Raw genomic sequence first — 20,975 nt, forward strand, 5'->3', positions numbered from 1 at the left:
TCCTGAGGGTATAATACATTCTATAATACATGTATTTTTAAGTTGTGATAACACAATAAACCAGACTTAGTTTTTTTAATATTAATTTTATGGGTTTAAAATCAAGTGTAACTTTTATATTGGGGTTTTTTGAACCAGATTTCAGTTGATGTCCCCTGTGTTCCTGTAGAGGTCACTGTTGTGTGGTGCCTTTGTGTCAGATTGAGATACTAATACCTTCCTTTATGAAGTCTGCTGCAAGTGCTGTGACATTGAAATAGACCAAGAGAATGTGCAAGAGAAGGATTACAAAGTTAATTTATTTGCCGAGTATAAACAACAGTACTATAAGAGGGAAAAGTTTGTTGACGCTTTAATCTGCACAATGGTGTAACAGTAATTATTTTTTTTGTGTGCCAGTGTTAATCACACTGTACCAGTAGTAAGTTAATTTGGACCAACTAAAGAATCTTTATGTACATATGTCTGAAGGCCTCTTAGAGTTGTAGGATTATTTCTGCTGTGAAAGAAAACACATTATGTTAATCACAAAATCCCAATATATATGTGTATCTGTGAAGTGATTACAGTGAGCAATTATGTTCGGGCCTTATTACCAACACTCATTGAATGCTATGAATGAGTTCATCCCGAGCATTTGTATGTGCCATTTAACTCTGAAATCCTTGTTTATTAAACTCCAATTGCACATATGAATCAACACTTCGGCATTAATCACAAAGTACAAGGGCCCAGATGGTACAATCTTAGCCAAGCTTGAATTAATACGAAAGGTTGAATCGCTGCTGCATCAAGCTCCTCTCAAGGACCTTTGAAGAATGACATGAATAATCATTGTTGTTGGATGCATAGTTTATTAAGTCAGCAGAGCATAGTGACCTACTGCAAACTGAGAGATATTATAGCACACAGTGGTGCCCTGCCAAGTCTTTTTGATGCATTACAGCTCAGATAACTACAAAGAAGGATGACTTCTTGTGCTAACTCACAAAATATAATCTTAGTGTCGTATCATGCATCGTAAAGGTGATCACGATGGCCAAAGTGACTCTAACTGTGGTTGCACATCGCTGATTCCCTCCGTGATTACAGCCTGTAGATGCTGTTGGGACTGGTGAGCTGCTCACCTTGTTTAAATCTGGAGTAAGGTCCATCCATGTCAATTACATAGTGATTTAGTATACTTTTCAGTGCTAATACTGACCTTAAATATAGATTGTTGTCCACACATGACAGCATAGCTAATAACTCTTCAGCTTTAGCTTCATATGTAATTACTACTGCTGCTGCAACAGGTGTGCAAAGAAAATTAAAGCAAACCAAAGGTATTTGAATAGTGTTTATTTGGGGTTAGTGGCACACGTTTGCACAAACTAGAATGTACAATCTTGTATGTAATTAAACAGCCAGTGATAGCAAAAGATAAAAAAAGATAGTAGACTAATGTCCACATTCTGCAGGCGAAAGGTCAACGTGACACTAATAAAATAATTTATTGGTGTCAACTGATTAAGAGATGAACTGCCCTGAGATTTATGTACAGTTAACTCAAAGGGAGAAGTATTTTCACATTGAACCAATAGTATTGCTATTTAATTGTTTAACTGACCAGAAAAGGATCAGTACACGTCATGGTATAGTGTTTACAGCCTCAAAAATGATTTCAGATTCTTTTATTTATCAGTAAAGTGAGATGTGGTGTCCAAATAGTTCAGTTCTTGTCAGCAATAATGTGTTTGGCCTCACTTAAGCGTTGTCCTCCTCTTGCTTTCACACAAAGTGTGTATTTTTCCCACACACACACAAGTGTTTCTGATAGAGTTGGAATCAGTCTACCCTCTTCAGCCATGTCATCTGGGTGGCAGTCTTTAACCAATGAGCAACAGCGTTAGTCACCTGTATTGTAGATGGTTGAGGTGCTGTAGAGGTAGCTCCTGTTGGTGTGACTTGTTCTGAGGTCAAACAAGAATGATTTCAGTTGTGATGAGGCTGCACGCTGCTCATATTATTCTGGTATTCTAGGATCTCTTTGGCAACTTGATAAAATAAAAACATCCACCTGAATCTCTGTCCTTGTCCTTTAGACCCTAGAGGAAGTAAACAAAATGCACCCGCATTAATGACCTGAAATAAAAACAAAGTTAAAAGCAGTCATTATATTTAAGTGCAACTATTAGACTCATATTCTGTATATTTCCCACGTCTATAAATATAATAAGGACCATAGTGAAAATAAATCAGTGGGTGTTTCCAAATGACATTAAAATGCACCTAAAACCCTAAAAGCTGCACAGACTCTGAACTTTTTATAGCAATATATATCCTGTCATTGTCTTTTGTTCTCTACCTAAACAGTCCTCCTCCACTTGGCTTTTCCCTCGTACTTTAATGTATTCCAGCTTAGCTGATTTCCTGATTCCAAAGGACATTGCATCTCATTTCTTGTCACTTGTCTCCTAAATTCCTAAAGGTACAATTAGCATTTTGTTTGACGAAATGTTGAAAGGTTCATAGATTGATATTTGGAAAAAATGTAGCTGGGTGTTTTTGTTTTTTTTCCAAATGCAAATTCTGACATTTATTAACGTTTATTACAGATACTCTGTTTATGGATTGTAAAACTGGGCATAGATTTAATGGGAATTAAAGTAAAAATTACAATGTTTAAACACAATCAGTGTGGCAAACCAGCCAGTGTGTAATTTAGTGTTGTGTGGCAATGAAATGTTTTACGGGCCTTGATTTATGTCCTGTGCATGGCATTTCTAATGAGAGAGACCAACATTGCAGCACGCCTGTGTTCCAGGAAACTACATTTACAGCAGATCTTTTTTTCTCAAGAGTGTTTTTCCCCTGTGAAATAATGTCAGCACTTTCCCACCTTCAAAGTCCTTTTGTTTCCAGATCTATTAACAATTCTAATTGTACAGGAACACTTGTTAAGTAAGGCTGGTAAATAAAGCAGGAAACGCATTATTTCCTTTTAGTGCAGATTAAAGGTACAGCTACGCCGGGTTGAAACACATTAATGAGGTTTTAAATAAAAAATGCTGGCAGGGAATTTACACCGCTGACTAGTTTAACTGCGGTAAGCAGTTGATTTTCCTTGATGTTAAAGGGGAACATTATTTTACCCACTAATGAAAAATACATCTTTCCACTCTCCTATCTGTTAATTAACGTGTTTGTGTTAAGGGATTTTCAAAAAGGAATACAATTGCTTTCAATCTGATTAAAGTAAGTGATACATAATAGGGAGGTTGTTTTCCTTGGGTCCTTCTGTTAATTGAATAGCTTTGTATGACTTGGAATGTTTTTCCTAGTCACAACAGTTTGCCTGGACCTCCCTGCTCGGGATGCCCCTATCTTAATTATGCATCGTTTTCCAAATGTGGTTCAATTTCCTCAGCAGGACAGTTTCTGTTAACTGCTATTTTTAAGGCCAATAACAACGTCAAAGCTAGGGATGATTAAAGCAATTAAAGTTTCCCTTTGTTTTCTAAGCACAGCGAGATAGGCCTGCCTGTTTGTACAACATTTATTAAACATTTACTAAATGGAATTGAATCTGTCATCGATGAAGTTTCCGAGACAATTACCTTTTAGCATGGCAAACACTGTTTAACTCAGCTAACGCCTCACAGCTTATGGCTGTGATTAGCCATTTGATTTCACCAAGCCAAACTAAAAATCCTCCAGCAGAGAGAGAGGAAGAGAGAGAGAGAGAGAGAGAGAGAGAGAGACGGGTTTAAATATAATTTTACCATCGGAATTTCTCAATTAGCATACCACATTTTCTCTATTAGATAAACTGCCTTTAGAGAGCTGGCTGGTTTAATCTGTTTAATGTCCGTGTAAACTATAATCTCCTGATTCTAAAAAGAAATCCCTTAAGGACATCATTCGCATACACTCTTCATAAGACAGTTTTTGAAAGACATGATCAAGTGCAGCTTTTAAAAGGGGGGGATTGAATTGCGATGAGTTGTTATGCCTGTCATGCTTTTCTTTTCCCTGGCACACGGATTGTGCAAGTTGTGGTTGAATTCGACTAATCGTTAGTTATTACGCTTTTACAAGCTTGTCCTTGCTCAACTATCACTAACATACAGTATATGAGATTGCTCCAGCAGCATATAGATTTATGTGATTACTCGGTCTTCGGCTCAGTAATTCTTTGATTGTTGCGGCAACAGGCGGACGTCTCTGAAGTCAGATGTTGCATTCCGTCCTGCTCCTGGAGAAAGGCAAACTGGTGCTCCCTCAAAGATAATTTGGAAGACGTATCTCCATGTGGCATGGTATCTGACTCCTAACTTGAATCAGAAATGCATCAGGCTGTGTGTGTGTGTGTACTGTGTACATGTACATCACTGCCAATCATGGCAGCATAGGGTTGTTAGAGTATATAGATGGAGAAATCAGGATTTGTTGTTATCCTATTGAACGATGCGCAGAAGAGAAATCATAGTGTTTACGTGCATATCATTGCTTTCCATCATACACTGCAGGCTGTATGAATTAGGTCCTGCAAATACAGCCTCATTCTCCTTGCATCACGCCAAGAGTCACTCCATTGATTACCCTTCTCCGCTCCCAGGAAATGGCTCATGCATCTCGTGTACATTATAACAAATGTTCTCTTTGCATTACAATTGAATTGTGATTGTTATGTTCAATCAATGGGGAAAGGTCACGGGATCGCTCCTGCCAGCGCTTTAATGGAGAAGTCGATGAGGATTCATTTTAATCACTGCGGCTGTGGCAGAATGAGCACAACACTGAGAGACTGTCAATGGCCCGGTAATTACCGCTGTTTATACAGGTTTCTGCTTTAGCAATTTAGATATCCACAAATCTCTCTTGTTTCTTGCACCCCAGTTATATTGGAAGCTGCATGGCACCAAATGAAGTACTGTGGGATGTGGGCTGTGACTGCTCTAATTGTGGTACTATCGGTGAGGCTGGCTCTTTGAAAAATGAATTGGCTCCATTTGCCTCTCCTTTGAGCAGTTGTAGCACCAGAAGGCTGTTATTTTACATACTTTGTGTTAAGTAGCATTTCTATTAGCACAGCTGAACCCAAACCTCGCCTCTAACAACTGCATCAAGACACGGACGACTGCATCTATACAGCCCATCATAACCAGAAAACACAGCGGCTGCGGTTGAATTTTTATGGTGATTGAAATAACTGGTGTTTTTTTGTAGCTTCGTTGTCCTCTTGCGGTTGTTTGTATAAGGCCCCGTTCACACTGGGGAAAAAAATGTGGCTTAAGCAGGATTTGGCCGCATCCAGATCAATCCAGATGTGTTTTTTTCCGAGTGTGAACACCTCCAATCCGGCTGAATCCAGTTCAGATTTCAAGCCGGCTAGATCCACCCTCGAGAGGTGGATCTAGCAGGATTGGCTCAAATGTGGCTCAGGTGTGAACGCTAATGTGGCTAGCGAATCCGGCTAGCCACATTATTAGCCATATTACGAGGCGCCACCTAGTGGTTTGGAGAACAGCAAACACGCTGGATGAAGCCGGATGGAGTGCGGACACAACTGTGTGCTAGCCAGATTTGAAAATAGGTCTGAACGCATCCAGCTTAAAGGCTGTCTGGGCTCAATCCTACTCTAGCTGGAATGACTTTCTCCAGTGTGAACGGGGCCTAAGAAACCAAAGGCCCCCTTTTTACACATGTGGAGCAATCAACTTTAGCAACACCAGTTAAAATCAGTCCTAACTTTAACTGGTGTTGCTGCTTACATGAATGCAAATGTCCGACACAGATGAACCTGAAATTGACGGGTCTGGTTTTGTTGTTCAAAGCTTGAGCTGGTTTAGATTATGAAAGGTGCAATCAATGTGAGTGGGTGTAAAGCATTTATGATATTCAGGGTTAACAGAGTTTTCTGCAGGCAGGCCTGTGTGTAGCTGTTGACTCTTTAGTTGATATTGTGAATATGTCCAAATTGATTTTTAATATTAATGAATAAATAAGCTGGTATATATTATATGAGCCCCCTTCCTAGACTCCTCTGATGCACATCTGGCACAGACTGCGCCCCCCCCCCCCTTGGGTGACTTTGTTAATTTTTTTAATTTTAACTGGAATTGTCTTTGAGCACAATTTGCAAACGCAAATCTTTACCTAACATTTCACTTTTAACGCCTTTCACTAAAATAAATCCACCCTGTCCTCATTACCAAAATGGGACTGGTAGCGTTGGTAGCAGAAAATGCTAGCTGCAGAAGGGAACAGTTTTCTTTGTAAAGAAATCATTTATTAGGAATTCATTTAAATGATCTTCACCTAAGCCTTTACCCTGTCTTGTAATGCCTAAACTTAGCCTAATATTTTGTGTCCACCGTAGGTTTTATGCTATGTTGTTTTGAGAAGCATTGGCAATGCTGTCATTTCTGTGTGAGGTCTATAAAGTCTGCAAAAAGCTTCAAGCAATAAATAATGTTATAAGACCATAGCTCATGAAGAAATTGTTGAGAAGTGGGAAAAAATGCAGCTGACTTGACAACTTTTTTTTACCAAATTATTGCTGAATGTGGCATTCTGTCTTCTTTCTCCGTCTTTTAAGTTTACTTGTTTGCTTATCTTTGGTTGCTGTGGCTAACACATGCTGCATTAAATATTGTTCATACTGTTGACTTTCATTTTAGACATAGAAGCTGAAATACTAATACAAATCAATCATATAACCGTGCCACTGAATAAACAGTAAAGCCTATACTTTGTAACTGGAAAGACATTGATGCGGATTGTTTAGAATATAATCACTCACCCTCCACCATCCGAGTGCTCTCTGACATCTCCCCTTCACCCCCAGTGGCATGTTTGTGTTGGCCTGTGTCTAAGGATAGATGGGGTCAGGGCAGTATAACCTTGGAGAAACAAATATTCATGATCAATAAGTGCCTTATTCTAAGCATCTAAATGATTCTTCTTATGTCTAAAGCAGCTTTTTTTTTATTCCCCCTTATGTGCCCATGCAGAGAAGCAGTTTGGAGATTTATGCGGACTGGGTAAAAGGACATTTTAAAAGACTACACACTGTATCAGTGCTTCCAAATGTCATGTAATCATAGGTTAGAGGGAGAGTGCTGGGCACAGAGAGCTAAGTGATGTTACAGATAATGAATTGCCTCTGAAATATAATACATCGTAAGTATGATTCTTTGTTCCAAGCTCTGTACACCAACTCTGTACAATTAAAGTTATTTATCTCCCTCGTTTTTTAAGTTCATCAATTATATTGTGATACACTTAATGTCCATAAGAGGATGATGTATGATTGGTCTAATTATTTCTTATTCACCATGCTTTCTAAAGCATATCAATTTTGTTAATACCATGTAATTAAAACACGTCAGTGCGCTACAAGTTGCTGGCTGTATTAATGACTATGAAAATTATTTTAATTAAATAGCCAATTATAGAAAAATCCTAACCATGAGAATTGACATTTAAATGAATTCAATTTAAATTGCTTTTCAACATTGTTTTATCAAAGCTTTATGGGATGAATAAATTATTACATCAAACAATATACTGTGTCATTGATCATACACAAGTCCTGTCCCATATCCATACATTTTCAAACACTTTCCTGACGCCATACATCATGGTGGGGTGATTACATTTTGACATAGTCATTTGTTTACTGCAATCTCATCCACGTGTACTGTACTTCTGTGCACTTTTGGGAAAACTACGTTAACTGTTTATGTTACTTAGTGAAACAAGTGTTCAGGCACGCTGAAAACTTTTATTTGTGGGGCGATTTTTGCAAAGCTGCTGCTACCACGCCTTAAGAAATATGACACATTTTATGACGAGTAAACAGTTTTTCACAGTAAGCCGTTTCCTCTCAAGATAAGTTCCCTTACATGATTCCACATGCAGTAATGATTTTGTGTTTGAGTTGTATCAACACAAGCTTTGTGGTGTAACGTACAGCAGCAGCAGCAGCAGCAGTATACATACACACTGCATGTTTGTGCTACGCTGTGTTTTCATAACTGGGGTCAAGACGCATGTAGCCCACCCACTCTGTTGAAGGGCCTTTGTATCAGAAACATCATACACATCCTGTGGTGCCTTTTTAATACCTATTAGGCTACTCAGCCTCATATATTTTCCTGTTTTTTTCCCACGCATAATGTTAATGAAAGTCATTTTTCAGACATTACAAGTGCAATGATTTGCAGTTAACCCATGCAAACAAGAGAAATAGTGGGCAAACTGTTGTGACATTCATTGTATATAATGAAATCTTAATATGGTGCATATTTAAGTGAAAGGTTAGCAACATAAAGGGCAAATGGATTGCCTGGCAATGAATTTTAAGCAGCTATTGATTTTACACTACAAGCTACCTCTTCCCTGAATGATAATTTTGAAATGGCACGCTGCTTATCTTAAAGCCAATCTGACACAACAGGACAGCAGGAATACACAGAATATTAGGACGAATAAACAACGCTCCACACTCAAATAAAGAAAAACTGTGGCGTATGTTTTCATATATAACGTACCGCAAGACCTACTTTATCTCGTGAGGATGATTGAAGGACAGAAAATGACTGAAAACAATATGCAAATCAATAATGAATGAGAATTTATTCATAATATATCAAACTTTGTCTTTGATTTGTTAGGAAAGGCGGGAAGTAAGGTGCTGTACTTCATGATGTGCCTCAGCGGCTGGATACACATGTGAGCTGCAGTAATTCACTCCTTCATGGACTTGACCCTGCCCCATTACACAGAGCTCATTTTTCCCCCTCCTCTATGACTTTATCCTTCTTTCCTGTACTGTCTGAGGTTGATATTGAGGGAAAGTTTAAGAGTTCACATCGTAGCTGGGAGAAGTTTGGTTCAGCTCTCAGCATCATAACACCGGTCTCGAACAAGTTTAGTTGTATGTGGACCACTTGAAAGGAGATTTTTATGAACTATGAAGGGTTTCAGCTTTCAGTCGCTGCCCCCATATATGTAGGAAGTTAGAGTTTATTAACTTTTAGGACCTGTTTTATAATATTCATCTGTAATTCATACACAATAATAATAGTTGTCATGGGTATTGAGACAGTAAATGAAACAAGTACTGACAAGTGTATTAAGATATGTTTACAGTGCAATCTGTTGGATATTAATCATAGGACTGACTTTCATTAACTGCACTGTATGTCCACATAATCCTCCTCTCTTGTGCAGTAATCTAGTTTACATCTCTAAAAACAACCCACTGCTTCATGTTCCACTTTGGCTGTGCAAATATAATAAGCAGGGAGGACTAATTAAATGAGAGATATATCGCTCACATATAAGCTGCACCTTGCACACTGTTGGTTAATAACAATGATTACATTTATTTAAAGTTTAATAGTTTAGGAGAAAAATAAATCTGCAAGCTGCTTTTTACTAAACATATATAAGCAAAGAGTAAAAGTTCATTTCCATGTTGTTTTGCAGGATAAACCTCCTGAATACAAGTGATTTCTGTTTAAATTATTTTTTTAAATGAATCCCTCTCCTGTGCAATTATTTAACAGTGTAATATGTGAACAGACCTGGAACCTTTCAGCCATGCAGAGCCCAGTTATCTGTTCTTCAAAGGCTTCCACTGTCCCCTAGCTCCTCCCTCTCTGTGCCGTGTGACAACAACAACTCATCCACAGAGCGGAGCTGCACTTTTCAGCTCATTTTCCTCCTGTCATTCCTCCTCCTATCTTTGATCATTGTCCCGGCGCTCGCCCCCCTCCCCAAAAAAACCCTCACTCAGCACGCCTTTTTTTCGGTAGCTCGTTTTACTTCCCAACTTATCTGAGGAGCTAAACTCTCGTGGATTCTTTCATTTAGGGGGTGTCTCGGCAGGCTGGGTTTTTATACTTTGAACTTCGGCTACTCTCTTCCCCTCTTGTAGGTGACCATGGCCGTACCGGCTGCTCTGATCCCACCAACTCCTCTGGTCCCACCGCCTCCAATCTCGACTCCCTCCGCGACGACGTCCCCGCCGTCGACAACTTCATCACCATCTCCATCCCTGGTCCCCCCATCCGGACCCGGACAGAACCTGTTCAGATCAGAGCTGCTCGCAACCAGCAGCCCGGGCATCCCAACCCCGACCGCGGCTCTACCTCCCGGCAAACCCGTGTACTCGACCCCGTCGCCTGTTGAAAACATACCGCAAAACAATGAGTGCAAGATGGTCGAGTTACGCGGAGCCAAAGTGGCTTCTTTCACCGTGGACGGCTGCGAGCTCATCTGCCTTCCTCAGGCGTTCGACCTGTTCCTGAAGCACCTGGTCGGCGGACTGCATACGGTCTACACCAAGCTGAAGCGGCTGGAGATCACGCCGGTGGTGTGCAATGTGGAGCAGGTCCGCATCCTCAGAGGGCTCGGCGCCATCCAACCCGGGGTGAACCGCTGTAAACTCATCTCCAGAAAAGACTTCGAGACTCTGTACAACGACTGCACCAACGCGAGGTTAGTGGAGAGCTGTGTTCTGCATTTTGGTTTAAATGTCCTTACAGACAGCCGTGCGTAAAGGCGCAGCAGCCAGAGAGGGGGAGACATTTTCCCCGGCACAGAACAACCGCGTAAAGCGACAATTATCTGTAAGCGGAATTTAATAATTGGTCGCTATAGTGTGTTTATATGAGTGTGTGTGTGTGTAAATAAGCGTGATGCTGAGTGTCACACAACAACGAGGCAATGAGGTCGTAGCTGCGTGTGTGTGTGTGTTATTGGACAGGAAGAGACCAGCGCGCTTCACCAGCGAAAAAGTTAAGTGAAAGTTTGAAACACGTGCAGGGCAAAGCTGTGCCATGATGGATTGCCTGTCTGCCTCAGAACAAATGAATCGATAATGTAGGCTACACCTCGGTTGAGTTTTACAATGCTGTTGAATAAACTTCAACAATTAAGAGCCTGTCATTCTGTTCTAAACCACAGATTTCCCCTTTTAATTCCGTGCAACTCTCACCTCAATTTTATTTTTTTTTTCCTAATGACTAAAATAAAAACTAGGTTAGGTCTTATTATGTGCCCTTGCCACAGGGGCAATGTGCTTTCAATTATGACAAGTTGATTTAACAGAAAGTAAACAAGACAGACCCAGATTCTCAGAATTAGAGGACAACACGGTTTAGTATCAGCCATTGTCTTTAGCATTGGTGGCCAGCATACATGCACTCTCACGGCTCCAAAAAAAAAAGGAGTGTGTAAAGAGCACAGTGCAGTTAGAGACAGTTATATGTGAGTGTGCCTTAATTAAACATCACATGAAAGAAAAGAATTAAAACATGTAAAAAAGTAAACAACTAAATAATGTGACCTCCACCCTGACACATCTATCTATTTATTTATTTTGAGTTTTTTATTAAAGTGGTGATTTAAGCAGGGATCAATATTTGATTAAAAGCCGTTTTTATTGTCCTGTTGCTTCCAGCTGTGATGTATCGCTCAGTCTCACAGGATGGTTCAGCCTGGTCAAATTTACCATCTCACCTGTCACTATGATTGATTCCATATTGATCTGCTACCCAGAAATGAGGTGGAAATGCAAATATGATGGAAAGGCTCTCATCAGTGAGGAATAGCACATAAACACTTTGAGGCTCACTTTGCAAAAAAAATTATTATTAGTGTGTGAGATGAAAGTTAAATCTGAGATGCAGATGATCCATGTGTGATCGTTTAAAAAGTTCTGGGTACAAAATGCAAAAATGATATTTTAACTGATGTTATTAGAGTGAAACATTTTTGTTTTTAGTTTTTTTTCTATAGTCTGGCTCATATCTACATTCAGTATGCTTCATATTTCTATTCTAATAGCAATCGTCTCTACAACTCACCTGTGCTCTTTGGTGCTTAAGCATCATTTACATAAAGCATCCAGAGAGCAGAACCCCCCCCCCCCCCCCCCCCCCACACACACACACACACACACACCGTTCCCATAGGGAGAAACATACTGCGTGGTGATCTTCCTCTCAAGCCTAGCGTGGGGCTTCAGGTGAAAAAGTATGTGGTTGAACTCCTCGGGTTGTCAATGGGGGAATGGCCAGCGATGGGGTTAAAGGATAATGCAGTGCCTCGCGTCGCTTTAATGACGCTAAAGTGCTGGGCTATTACGGGCACATGGACAGGACTGTAATTGTCTCTGAAAGCAGCCAGGTTCTCCTGGTGCTGGGCTGAAATCAATCACTCAGACCCGGCCTGCCTGCCTGCCTGCCTGCCTGCCTGCCTGCCCCATTTGGAGAATTACATCATGGAACGGTGAAGCATCCGCTGGATAAAAGGCTTCTGTTACTTAGAAAGAGTTGATTTTATTTGCAGGGATGTGCGCTTTGCTCAGTCTGTCATTGAATTGCTGCTGACAAAATGATCAGTTTGAGTAAACAGGGCACAGGTTGCCCTGTAGGTGAAAACAAGTTCCCTCTCCAAAGTGGATGTTCCGTTTTGCTGAGATAAAAAAAAAAAAAGTATCTGAGTTCACCAGTTAACCTGCTCAGGTTACACAACAACAGCCCTGCTGCCTGTGATAGTTTACCTTTTCATCTCACCCTATTTCCACAATGTCACTACTGTTTTTTTTATACAGTGGCAGAGTGATAACAATGAAGTGAATAATACTCCTGTACAATGGGTCTTACTATTTCACATGCTGTTTTTTCCCCCTCCCACAGTCTATTGTGTTAAAACAACCCCACTCTCATTTTGCACACAGTGTGCATGTGAATAGCATCACAGAGCACCACTGCATCCCGCTGTTTCAGTTTTGATGTGGACAAAAACAAGCTCCAACCAAATTGTTTCCCACTATGCTTACTTTAGCATAACATTTAGTGGTAAACTCTGTAGGATTGCAGTGTTGGATTTTTTTATTATTTTAAGTAAAGGAGATTTAAATGTTTGCTGAGTGTTTGAACTGTGTCTCCTTACTACATGGTAATTATTATTCATCTGTAAAAATAGTAGGAATACTCCCATTCTTGACTCCTTCATTTTCTTAAGGACTCTCGTGCCAGATTAGCAGTGTTCGCTCTTGCTCCCATACTGATCCAGGTTCAGTAATCTCCCCTACATTATGACTCTGGCCCTCCAGGAGCCCCTCCAGGAGCCCTCTGTTCCAGCTACTTGTTTTCCTTTTCATTTTCCCTGCGGTGGGATGAAAAAGGTTCTTATTGCTGTGTGACACTTGAACTCTCTGAAAGGTTATTATAACACGGGGGGGCGGTGCAGAGATATCGCATATCTCTCATTGGTCTGCTTTGTGGAGGCAGGCTATCCGATGCTGGGGCGTAGAAATACAGCAGTTAATTGACAATCATTGTCTACCCCTGAAGGTTAACCACACGCCCTAGACAATGTCCCACCACTGGGAATGGGATGGCTTTTCACTTACATGCCCTTCTTAAATAGATTTTCCCTGGCTTGTTTCAGTCAAACAGATCTGAGTCTTGACAGGTCACAGTGAAATCACTTTTTCCACTAACAAATATATCTAATTGATACTGATATGACAGCGAGTGTTATGAGAGCTATCACCTCTCTTGTTCCTATTTCAAGAGTGTTTATGCCTAAACACACATATTTGCAAATGACGGTAATTGTTTTGTTTAGCGCTCAGTGTGAGCTGCCACTGAGGGTGCCAGCTTGTCTCTCTCCCTCCTCTCCTCTCCTCTGCTGAGCTCTCTTATAATATATTTATTTTCTACAAGGCACGGATGTGTTTACAGGTACTCAGGGGAGATTTCTGGATTCCATTCAAATCATTCCTAGTCAGAGTGGGTGCTAAGATACCCGTCACCCAGCAACCACATCCAAGAGGGAGCTTGGGCGATAATAACTTCAAAAACAGAGTGACAGATGCCTGATTAGAGAGAGAAGGAGAGAGAGAGAGGGTGAGAGAAAGAAAGAGAGAGAGAGAGGGTGAGAGATAATGGTATACAAAGCTGTTTAAAATCCAAATCTATTGAAGTACTTTCCTGAAAGCCAAATTGGCCCTCATATTGCATGTTGTTTCTTTATTGAAGTAAAAAACATTTAAAGTTCTCTCTACTTTTTTTATACATTTTTAATCCTTCAGTGGGGATCTGCTAAATTTGATTAGGTACAGTACATGTGCTCAAGTCAACTGTGCAGTTGGCAGATGGCGTCAAGGTGTTTTTTTTCCCCTCGCAAACAAATAGTCTCCTTGAAAATCAGAATTGCTTTATTGACTTGACACTCACTCAGTTGGAACAAGAGCAAATTAAAACATTTTTTTAACATTTTGTTTGAGTATAACGCTCAATTCCTTCATTTCTTTCAGCATCATATTTTCTGTAGCTTGAAATGAAGCTGAGCCAAGACTGATGAAACCGCAGATTTCACTAGTTAGAGAGGCTTTGTTTGACACTGTCTAATGTCATTTGTGGATTTAGAGGCTATTTGCATGGTAAAGAGGCCTGTATTGTTAATTTGCCTGTTGGACGCATTAGTTGTCCATGCTCCTATCTTATTTGCATGCCTTTACTGGATCAGCAACAGCACTTGAATTGCCAATTTAATTTTTTTTCCACATAAAAAGAATGCTTTAAAATCACAGGACGAGTTTGTTTTTTTTCAACATAGATCAGGTCTATTAACATGATTTTTATAGACAGGCTTAAGCTGTTTAAATCTATGGGTCTTGCATATTAAACCAGATTTGTTAACAGTGATTTTTTTTACCTGGTTTTACACTTGAGAGCAATTGCCTAACACGGCAGCAATAGATTTTGGGTCATGCTGATTTCCATTCTCTTCTCCTCTCAGTCAGAGCTACCCCTTAGCTTGTCTTTACTTACGGGCTCCTTCACATTACAGCACATTTAGGGAGCATAGCGGAAGTCACTGACGCTTGTACCAGGATGTTAAATGCTACTGACAGAAGTTAGAGGGAGCAGATGAGATTTCCTGATTGGAGAAGGAATGCAGGCCCTTGCCTGGCTCTGTCTAATATGGTCACATAGAGAAATTGATTTTCCTCAGAAATTAATTAATTTTTCATATAGCCCAAAGCTGGAGTTTAAAAAAGAGTGCACACTTGCTGGTTTCCTATTTTCCCCCCTTTTTTAAAGAATTATTGCCTAATCATATTAATACTTTTGCCCCAAGGATGAAAAGATAATTGTACAAATGCATTTGGAAATATGTATCAACTGAGTATTTATGATTAAATTATGCAAATAACTCCGCTCCCATCCTTCGTGGGCCCAGATTGTCTAATTAGGATTGATATGGCGAATAGATGTTGGGGAATCTGAATACAAGCATGTCCAAAGAGCAGAAAATTGAAAATGACAAGGCTGGAATCCTTAAAAAGTGTGTTGGTTTTTTTTTTCTTCTTCTCCCCCTCTCTCTGTCTAATTCAGCGTAGCTGTATCAGGAGTTAATTTTCCCCGGCTTCATTTCTCGTCTGAGCTGACAGGAAAAGGAATCCATCAGGGAAGCAATCTCAGATGGGATTCCACAAATTTCCTCTACTTGTTTTTTCTCCCCCTCTTCATTTTGGTGGAGGCTATCAGGGATGAATCTTCTCCTGAGTAAACATGCAGATGTTATTCCTCCAATGTTTTCGGAGCTCTTTTGCTCAATACAAAAAAAGACTCCTCCTTTTAATAATTGAAGTATATTAAGAAAGGAATGTCATCCAACAAAAAGCCCCTTTGTACTTTTGGAATTTCACTGAAGTAGTGCATGTCAGCTTTTTTCTTCTTTTTTACTCAAAGTAATGAAACAAAGAGAATATTTGTCCAATTTAAATTACATCTTCTGTTTAAGTTTGTTCAAGTTTAATGTGACAGCTAATTTGGATTTATGGCAGATGGATGTAGACTATAGGCGTGCAGAAATATGATTCTTTTTTTTGTTCAATTCAATACCAAAAAAATCAAATATATCAAAAGCACACGTCAAATATATTGCACTCAGTCAAGAAATGTGTCCTTTCAGATCCTAACAGGATGTGCCCAGACAGACACAGACGCACTGTGCACTGACACTAGTATGAGCCAACAGTTACATGTAATTTAACAACAGCCGTGTTCCTTGCCGGGCTCAGCGGTACATCACAGAGAGAAAGAAACCAGGGAGGAAATGACATGGGTTTCCACTCTTTCTTCTTCTGTTGTTAGCTTCAGATGAACAGCACAGCACAGGAATGGCTCCAGTGCCTCCAACAGTATCTATTAAAGGGCTGATTGTTATCTAATCTTTACCTGGCGCTAGCTGGAAAAGCCCTGAAGCTAATGACACTTGAGACTAGCAGCACATTCTATGGCGGTTCAAAGCATCTGCTCAGCCAATACCTTCTGATGGAAAACTAAGAAAACAGCCCCACAGCTATTTATGTGAATCTGAATTCACTTAGACACCAGAAACACTTTATGCAGTCAATTTGTTGCATTGAATTATAACTAACAATGTGCATAAAATAAGCTCCTGTTGAGCCAGCAGGCTCCACTCTAAACTGCTCTCTGGTGTCTGGTTTTGGAGTTTCGCAGATGATGATGATGATGCTTCATTTTTATTTCCAAAACACTTTATTTCTTTACTTTAAATTATCTTGCACAATGGAAGATTACCATTGTTATGCACATATTTCTTTTAGAGGTCATATCTGGATGGAAGTTTGACGCTGATCGGCAGATTGTTCCAGATCTGTCCTTCAAAAAAAATGAAAAAAAAAAAAAAAATCACCATAAGCTCGCTAATCTGCCCAGTCAAAATCGGGTTATTAATCTTAAGGTCATTTTTTGTTAAATATTTAATTAGAAAAGTAACAAAAATGAGTAGTTATATTGGCTTTAAAAAAGATTTAGGTGTAAAAAATGAAGATTGAAGATCTCCTGTCGTCTGTATTAATGTGTTATTTGCACAGTTGCTGAGTTCAGAGTGAAGTAAGCTGCTCGTTGGCTGCGCTGTAAAAAACGATAAGGTCTGGCTTTTATCCACAGAGAGAACCACACCCAGAGCTGCTTCCTGATGGCACTGCACACCTGTAGAGGTTATGAACGGGGTATCAATATCACCAGGTCAACACATTTTCATCTAACACTGACATCTCTCTCTGCCTTTCACCCTCTCTCCCTCTCTCTCTCTCTCTCTCTCTCTCTTTGCCTCAGTGTCTCTCTCTCTCTCTCTGTAAGCCTAGCGAGAATATTGGTGGGAGTCTTTATTGGTTGCAGCGCTTGCGTTTCTCTCCTCGTAGACTCAAATGTCACCGTCCCCCTGATGTTTCTTTAAAATCGCCTGTGCCACCACTTGCTGTGGCGCCTGGCTATTATTACCCTCCTCTTTAAGAGTGACAGTCGGGTCCTCTGAGACGTGACACAAACCTCTGTGGATGGAGCTGTAGTGCTGTGTCAAGCAAATGCCGCCAGCCAATCAGATAGCAGGAAACAGACTCCACTGTACACCTGATGTGCCATGAGGTTAGCAGAAAAGTCAGCACAGTTTTGTTTCATATTTTATTTAAGGAAGAAACAAATCTGATGTCAGCCATAAAAAAAAATCACGTGAGTGGAAGTGTCTGAAATCTGTCTGCAGCTTTGTGTGTCTGTTCCCACAGTAATGCAGAAAACACAGTGAGACGTGTTCTTTGTGGAAATAAACATGGGTATGATAATAAAGCGGCCTTTGGCTGAAATGGTCTGTCCACATACATTAACCCTGCGTAAGTTTCATATTAGGGGTGTATGAGTGTGTTTGCTTGTGTGTGCAAGTGCCTGCAGGGTGCTCAGTGTGTGCGTGTGTGTGTGTGTGTGCGAGAGAGAGAGTGTGAAAGAGAGCGAGAGAGAGAGAGACGCCCTCGCGCAACTTCACATATGAATGGTCTTGTGTGAAAAGGAGGATGAATTGAGTCAAGCTGACATAGCATGCCAATAAGCTTTGTCTCATTTCCAATGCTGTATTCATTTGTGCCACAGAGAGATTTATTGCATGATTGACAATTATGAGAGGGTGACCTAGTTCTTTGTGATGGAACAAAAATGGTTTTCATCAGTTGCCTTTGCTGTCTTTTGCATTGTGTGTGTGAGAGTATGTGACGCTCCCCCGGTAAAGAATAGGGAAAGCCTCCCGTGCAGTGAGATACTTTTTCCTCCCTGCAACTATTGAAACTCATGCATTTTTCTGGTAATGGCTTCATATATTTTGCATAGAATCACATCATCCACTATGTCTTTTGCACAGCAGAAAAAAATGAATTTCCTACCCCATTAAGCAATGAGAGCTGTCCAAATGGATCACGTTAAAGTGACGTTTTTACGAATGCTCTTCAATCTCTTAACTTGCTGAAGAAAGAGAAGTAATATTAGAGTGTGTGTGAATATATATTTTCTACCACTGCCTACTGTACTATATTATTATCTTCTGTATTATTGGTGTTACTTGATACACTCATCCACCTTTTTTTTACTGTCAGTAAAGAGCTTCATCTGTGCCATACATTTCTTGATTCCTTTATTCCTTTATGGTTCATTCTACCTGTCTATTAGTTGTGTGTTTGTCTGTGTGTGGCTGTGTGTGTGTGTGTGTGTGTGCACCCAGTCAAGCTTAGATTACTACGACTGTGAGGAGGAAGTCTCTGCTCCTCCTGGGACTCCTGCTTGACTGGCCCCACAAATGATACAAGCCAGGGTTTAGTTGGGAGTTAATATCCTGCAAAATTGTCCTGCACTGCCTCGGCTGAATGTGGATGATTAAATGACACAAGCATATCAAAAACATTTTTCTCAGACTAGTGGCTGTTAAGTGTCGCGCCGGTGCAGCCCGTCTCCCAAGGTTACCATTAAAAAGAAAGGAATATTCAGTGGGAAGTAGGTGTCATTGAGCTGGGATTGTGTGTGTTTGAATGCGTGCACCTGTATTAGCGTGTGCGTGCATGCTTTAGATGTTTCATGTAATGCCCTGTTTGAGTGGTAATAATATCTCAATAGGATTTCAGGGTCTCATTGAGAGGTTTGGTAGAAGGTTGAGAGGACATATGCTAATTGTGCCTGAGAAGACTCGTCTCTCTCTCTCTCAGAAACACATCCCACTAGAGTTTTCCTTGTACACTGGATGCCAGACTTCCCCTTGTGACAAAAAAAAAGGCTTGAGGCTCCAAAGCGATCCATTTTATCCTTTCTTTTTCAAAGGATGCAATGCTTTGTTTTAACCTCCGCAGGAAAGGAGATGAAAGGCAGTGTAATAAAGCCGAAAGGTCTTTCTGTAGTTATCAAATGGCCTTTCACTCCTGACCTTTAAGATGCCACAGTAGGAACTGGAGACAATGCTAGAAATACAGATCGGATTTCAGAGATCAAACACCTCTTTGTATAGTTAACTTGCACAGAGAAGAAAGAACAACCTTTCACAGCACATCATTTGAACATGGGGAAAATAAATCCAAAAAAATATTTGCAAAACCTTGTCAGCATCCACACAGATCAAACACTTAAAGTAAGGCTGCATCACTTGAGTTTTGAGGCATCCCTTTATTTTATTTTTTCCTTTATCTAATAGAATCTCACAGCAATGGGGCAGAGTAGGAAGACTAATTTGCAGCACTTTTTTATGGGAACAATTTTTTTTTCAGTCAATGCTGTCCACCAAAAAGACACATACAATGTATGTATATGTATGTATAAAAAGGTTGTGAACATTTTTATTTCTGCCGTAAAATTGAGCAATTTTAACATGTAGCTCTATGCGGTTCGACTCACAGCCCCATAGAGGCCAAGGATGGAACTGCACATCTGTGCTGTGTTCCTCAGGCCTGGAGGTTGGTGCTCGGTTTACACACAGGCAATAATATCATTGTCCGTTAATATGAACATGCTACTGAGGCATAATTTGTAGCTGATGTTTACACTGTTTGTGTGATGTGGGAGGTTCAGCATTAGGTTATTTGAAATGACAGGCTGCTGCACTGTAGTGACAGGCCTACAATATCCAGCAGCCTATTTTCTCAATCACACCCATACACGGTCTGACTACAGAGGCCGCTAATCATGCTCTTAGATGTAGAGTGTTATCAGGATTCATGATGGCACCCAGCATTCCTGTCATTCTCGACATTCTATGGATGGGGCACTCAAAGTCTGAGCGTAGACTGTCAGTGCCGGTGGACCCTGAAGGGCTCTGTGTGAGAGACCCGGTCGAGGCCCTGCTGGGCCAGGCCTGTTGACAGTTCCTTGGCACTGGTGTCTCAGCAGGAAGACATCAGTTGGAGCAACAGGGTAGCTGTGGTTGAAGGCTGTCTGGTCAGCAGAGAGAATGGAGCTGGAGAAGATTAGGCTTCACCCATGGGTCACTGTGTTCCCAGAGCAGGCCCGAGCACGACGGCCTCAGTATTGTTAAAGGGAAAGGTCAGGTCCAATGACCAGGCTAAGCCTATTAAACAACCTGCACTTCTACTTCTTCCTGGAAACCTGACTGTGCTTTCTCTTAACTACCGAACAGGGGGAAAAAAATCAGCTTTGAACAGCTGAGGTCGGCCATATCCTGATGTGAACTGGAGACCAAAGATAATTGAAAAGAATATTAGTGTATATAAAGGCATTGCAATCATGCTTCTTTATAACACCAGGCAGCGATTTCATATCATGTTTCATTTTTTTTTAAAGCACCACTAATTGTTTCCCAGAGCGCTGTGCTTTGTGTGTGCTGTACAGTATGTGTGCTAGGCAGCTGGAGGTTCCCTGACAGATCCTACCAGTGTCGAACAAATCCTCACATTTATATCCTCTCAGTACTAAATGCTTATGTACCGCATTCATAAGGTCGTCTGAGCCCCAACACGCTCCCATAAGTCTCCTTTAGCTGTAGTGATGGCTGGTGTCAGGGATGTCTGCTGAATGAAAGGAAACACAGGCAGATAGCGTTTGATCCGTGATGGAGATGAGTCCACATAGGAGTAGAGCTAGTGATTAATAATGGTGCATCTGGGTAAA

At 40.6% G+C, this 20,975-nt stretch overlaps 1 protein-coding gene and 1 long non-coding RNA gene across 5 annotated transcripts in view; one reads left to right on the forward strand and one right to left on the reverse strand.

Moving 5' to 3' along the window:
* dachd (dachshund d) overlaps positions 1-20,975 on the forward strand; it is a 108,486-nt gene that overhangs the window by 10,002 nt on the left and 77,509 nt on the right. For all 3 annotated transcript variants that reach the window (XM_028394312.1, XM_028394314.1, XM_028394311.1), the window contains exon 3: positions 9,932-10,494. In XM_028394312.1, coding sequence (XP_028250113.1) covers positions 9,932-10,494 — 563 coding nt within the window. The remainder of the gene's footprint in view (positions 1-9,931; positions 10,495-20,975) is intronic.
* LOC114426732 (uncharacterized) lies at positions 1,702-10,084 on the reverse strand. 2 transcript variants are annotated; one of them, XR_003669391.1, is made up of 4 exons: positions 9,948-10,084; positions 6,788-6,887; positions 2,060-2,087; positions 1,702-1,952 (listed from the first exon to the last, which is right to left on the reverse strand). It is a non-coding gene; the product is annotated as an uncharacterized LOC114426732 (long non-coding RNA). The 2 variants fall into 2 exon arrangements; XR_003669390.1 differs by having other exon boundaries at positions 1,702-2,087.

The sequence above is a fragment of the Parambassis ranga genome, chromosome 21, assembly GCF_900634625.1.
Source record: "Parambassis ranga chromosome 21, fParRan2.1, whole genome shotgun sequence".
In the NCBI taxonomy this organism is placed as follows: Eukaryota; Metazoa; Chordata; class Actinopteri; family Ambassidae; genus Parambassis; species Parambassis ranga.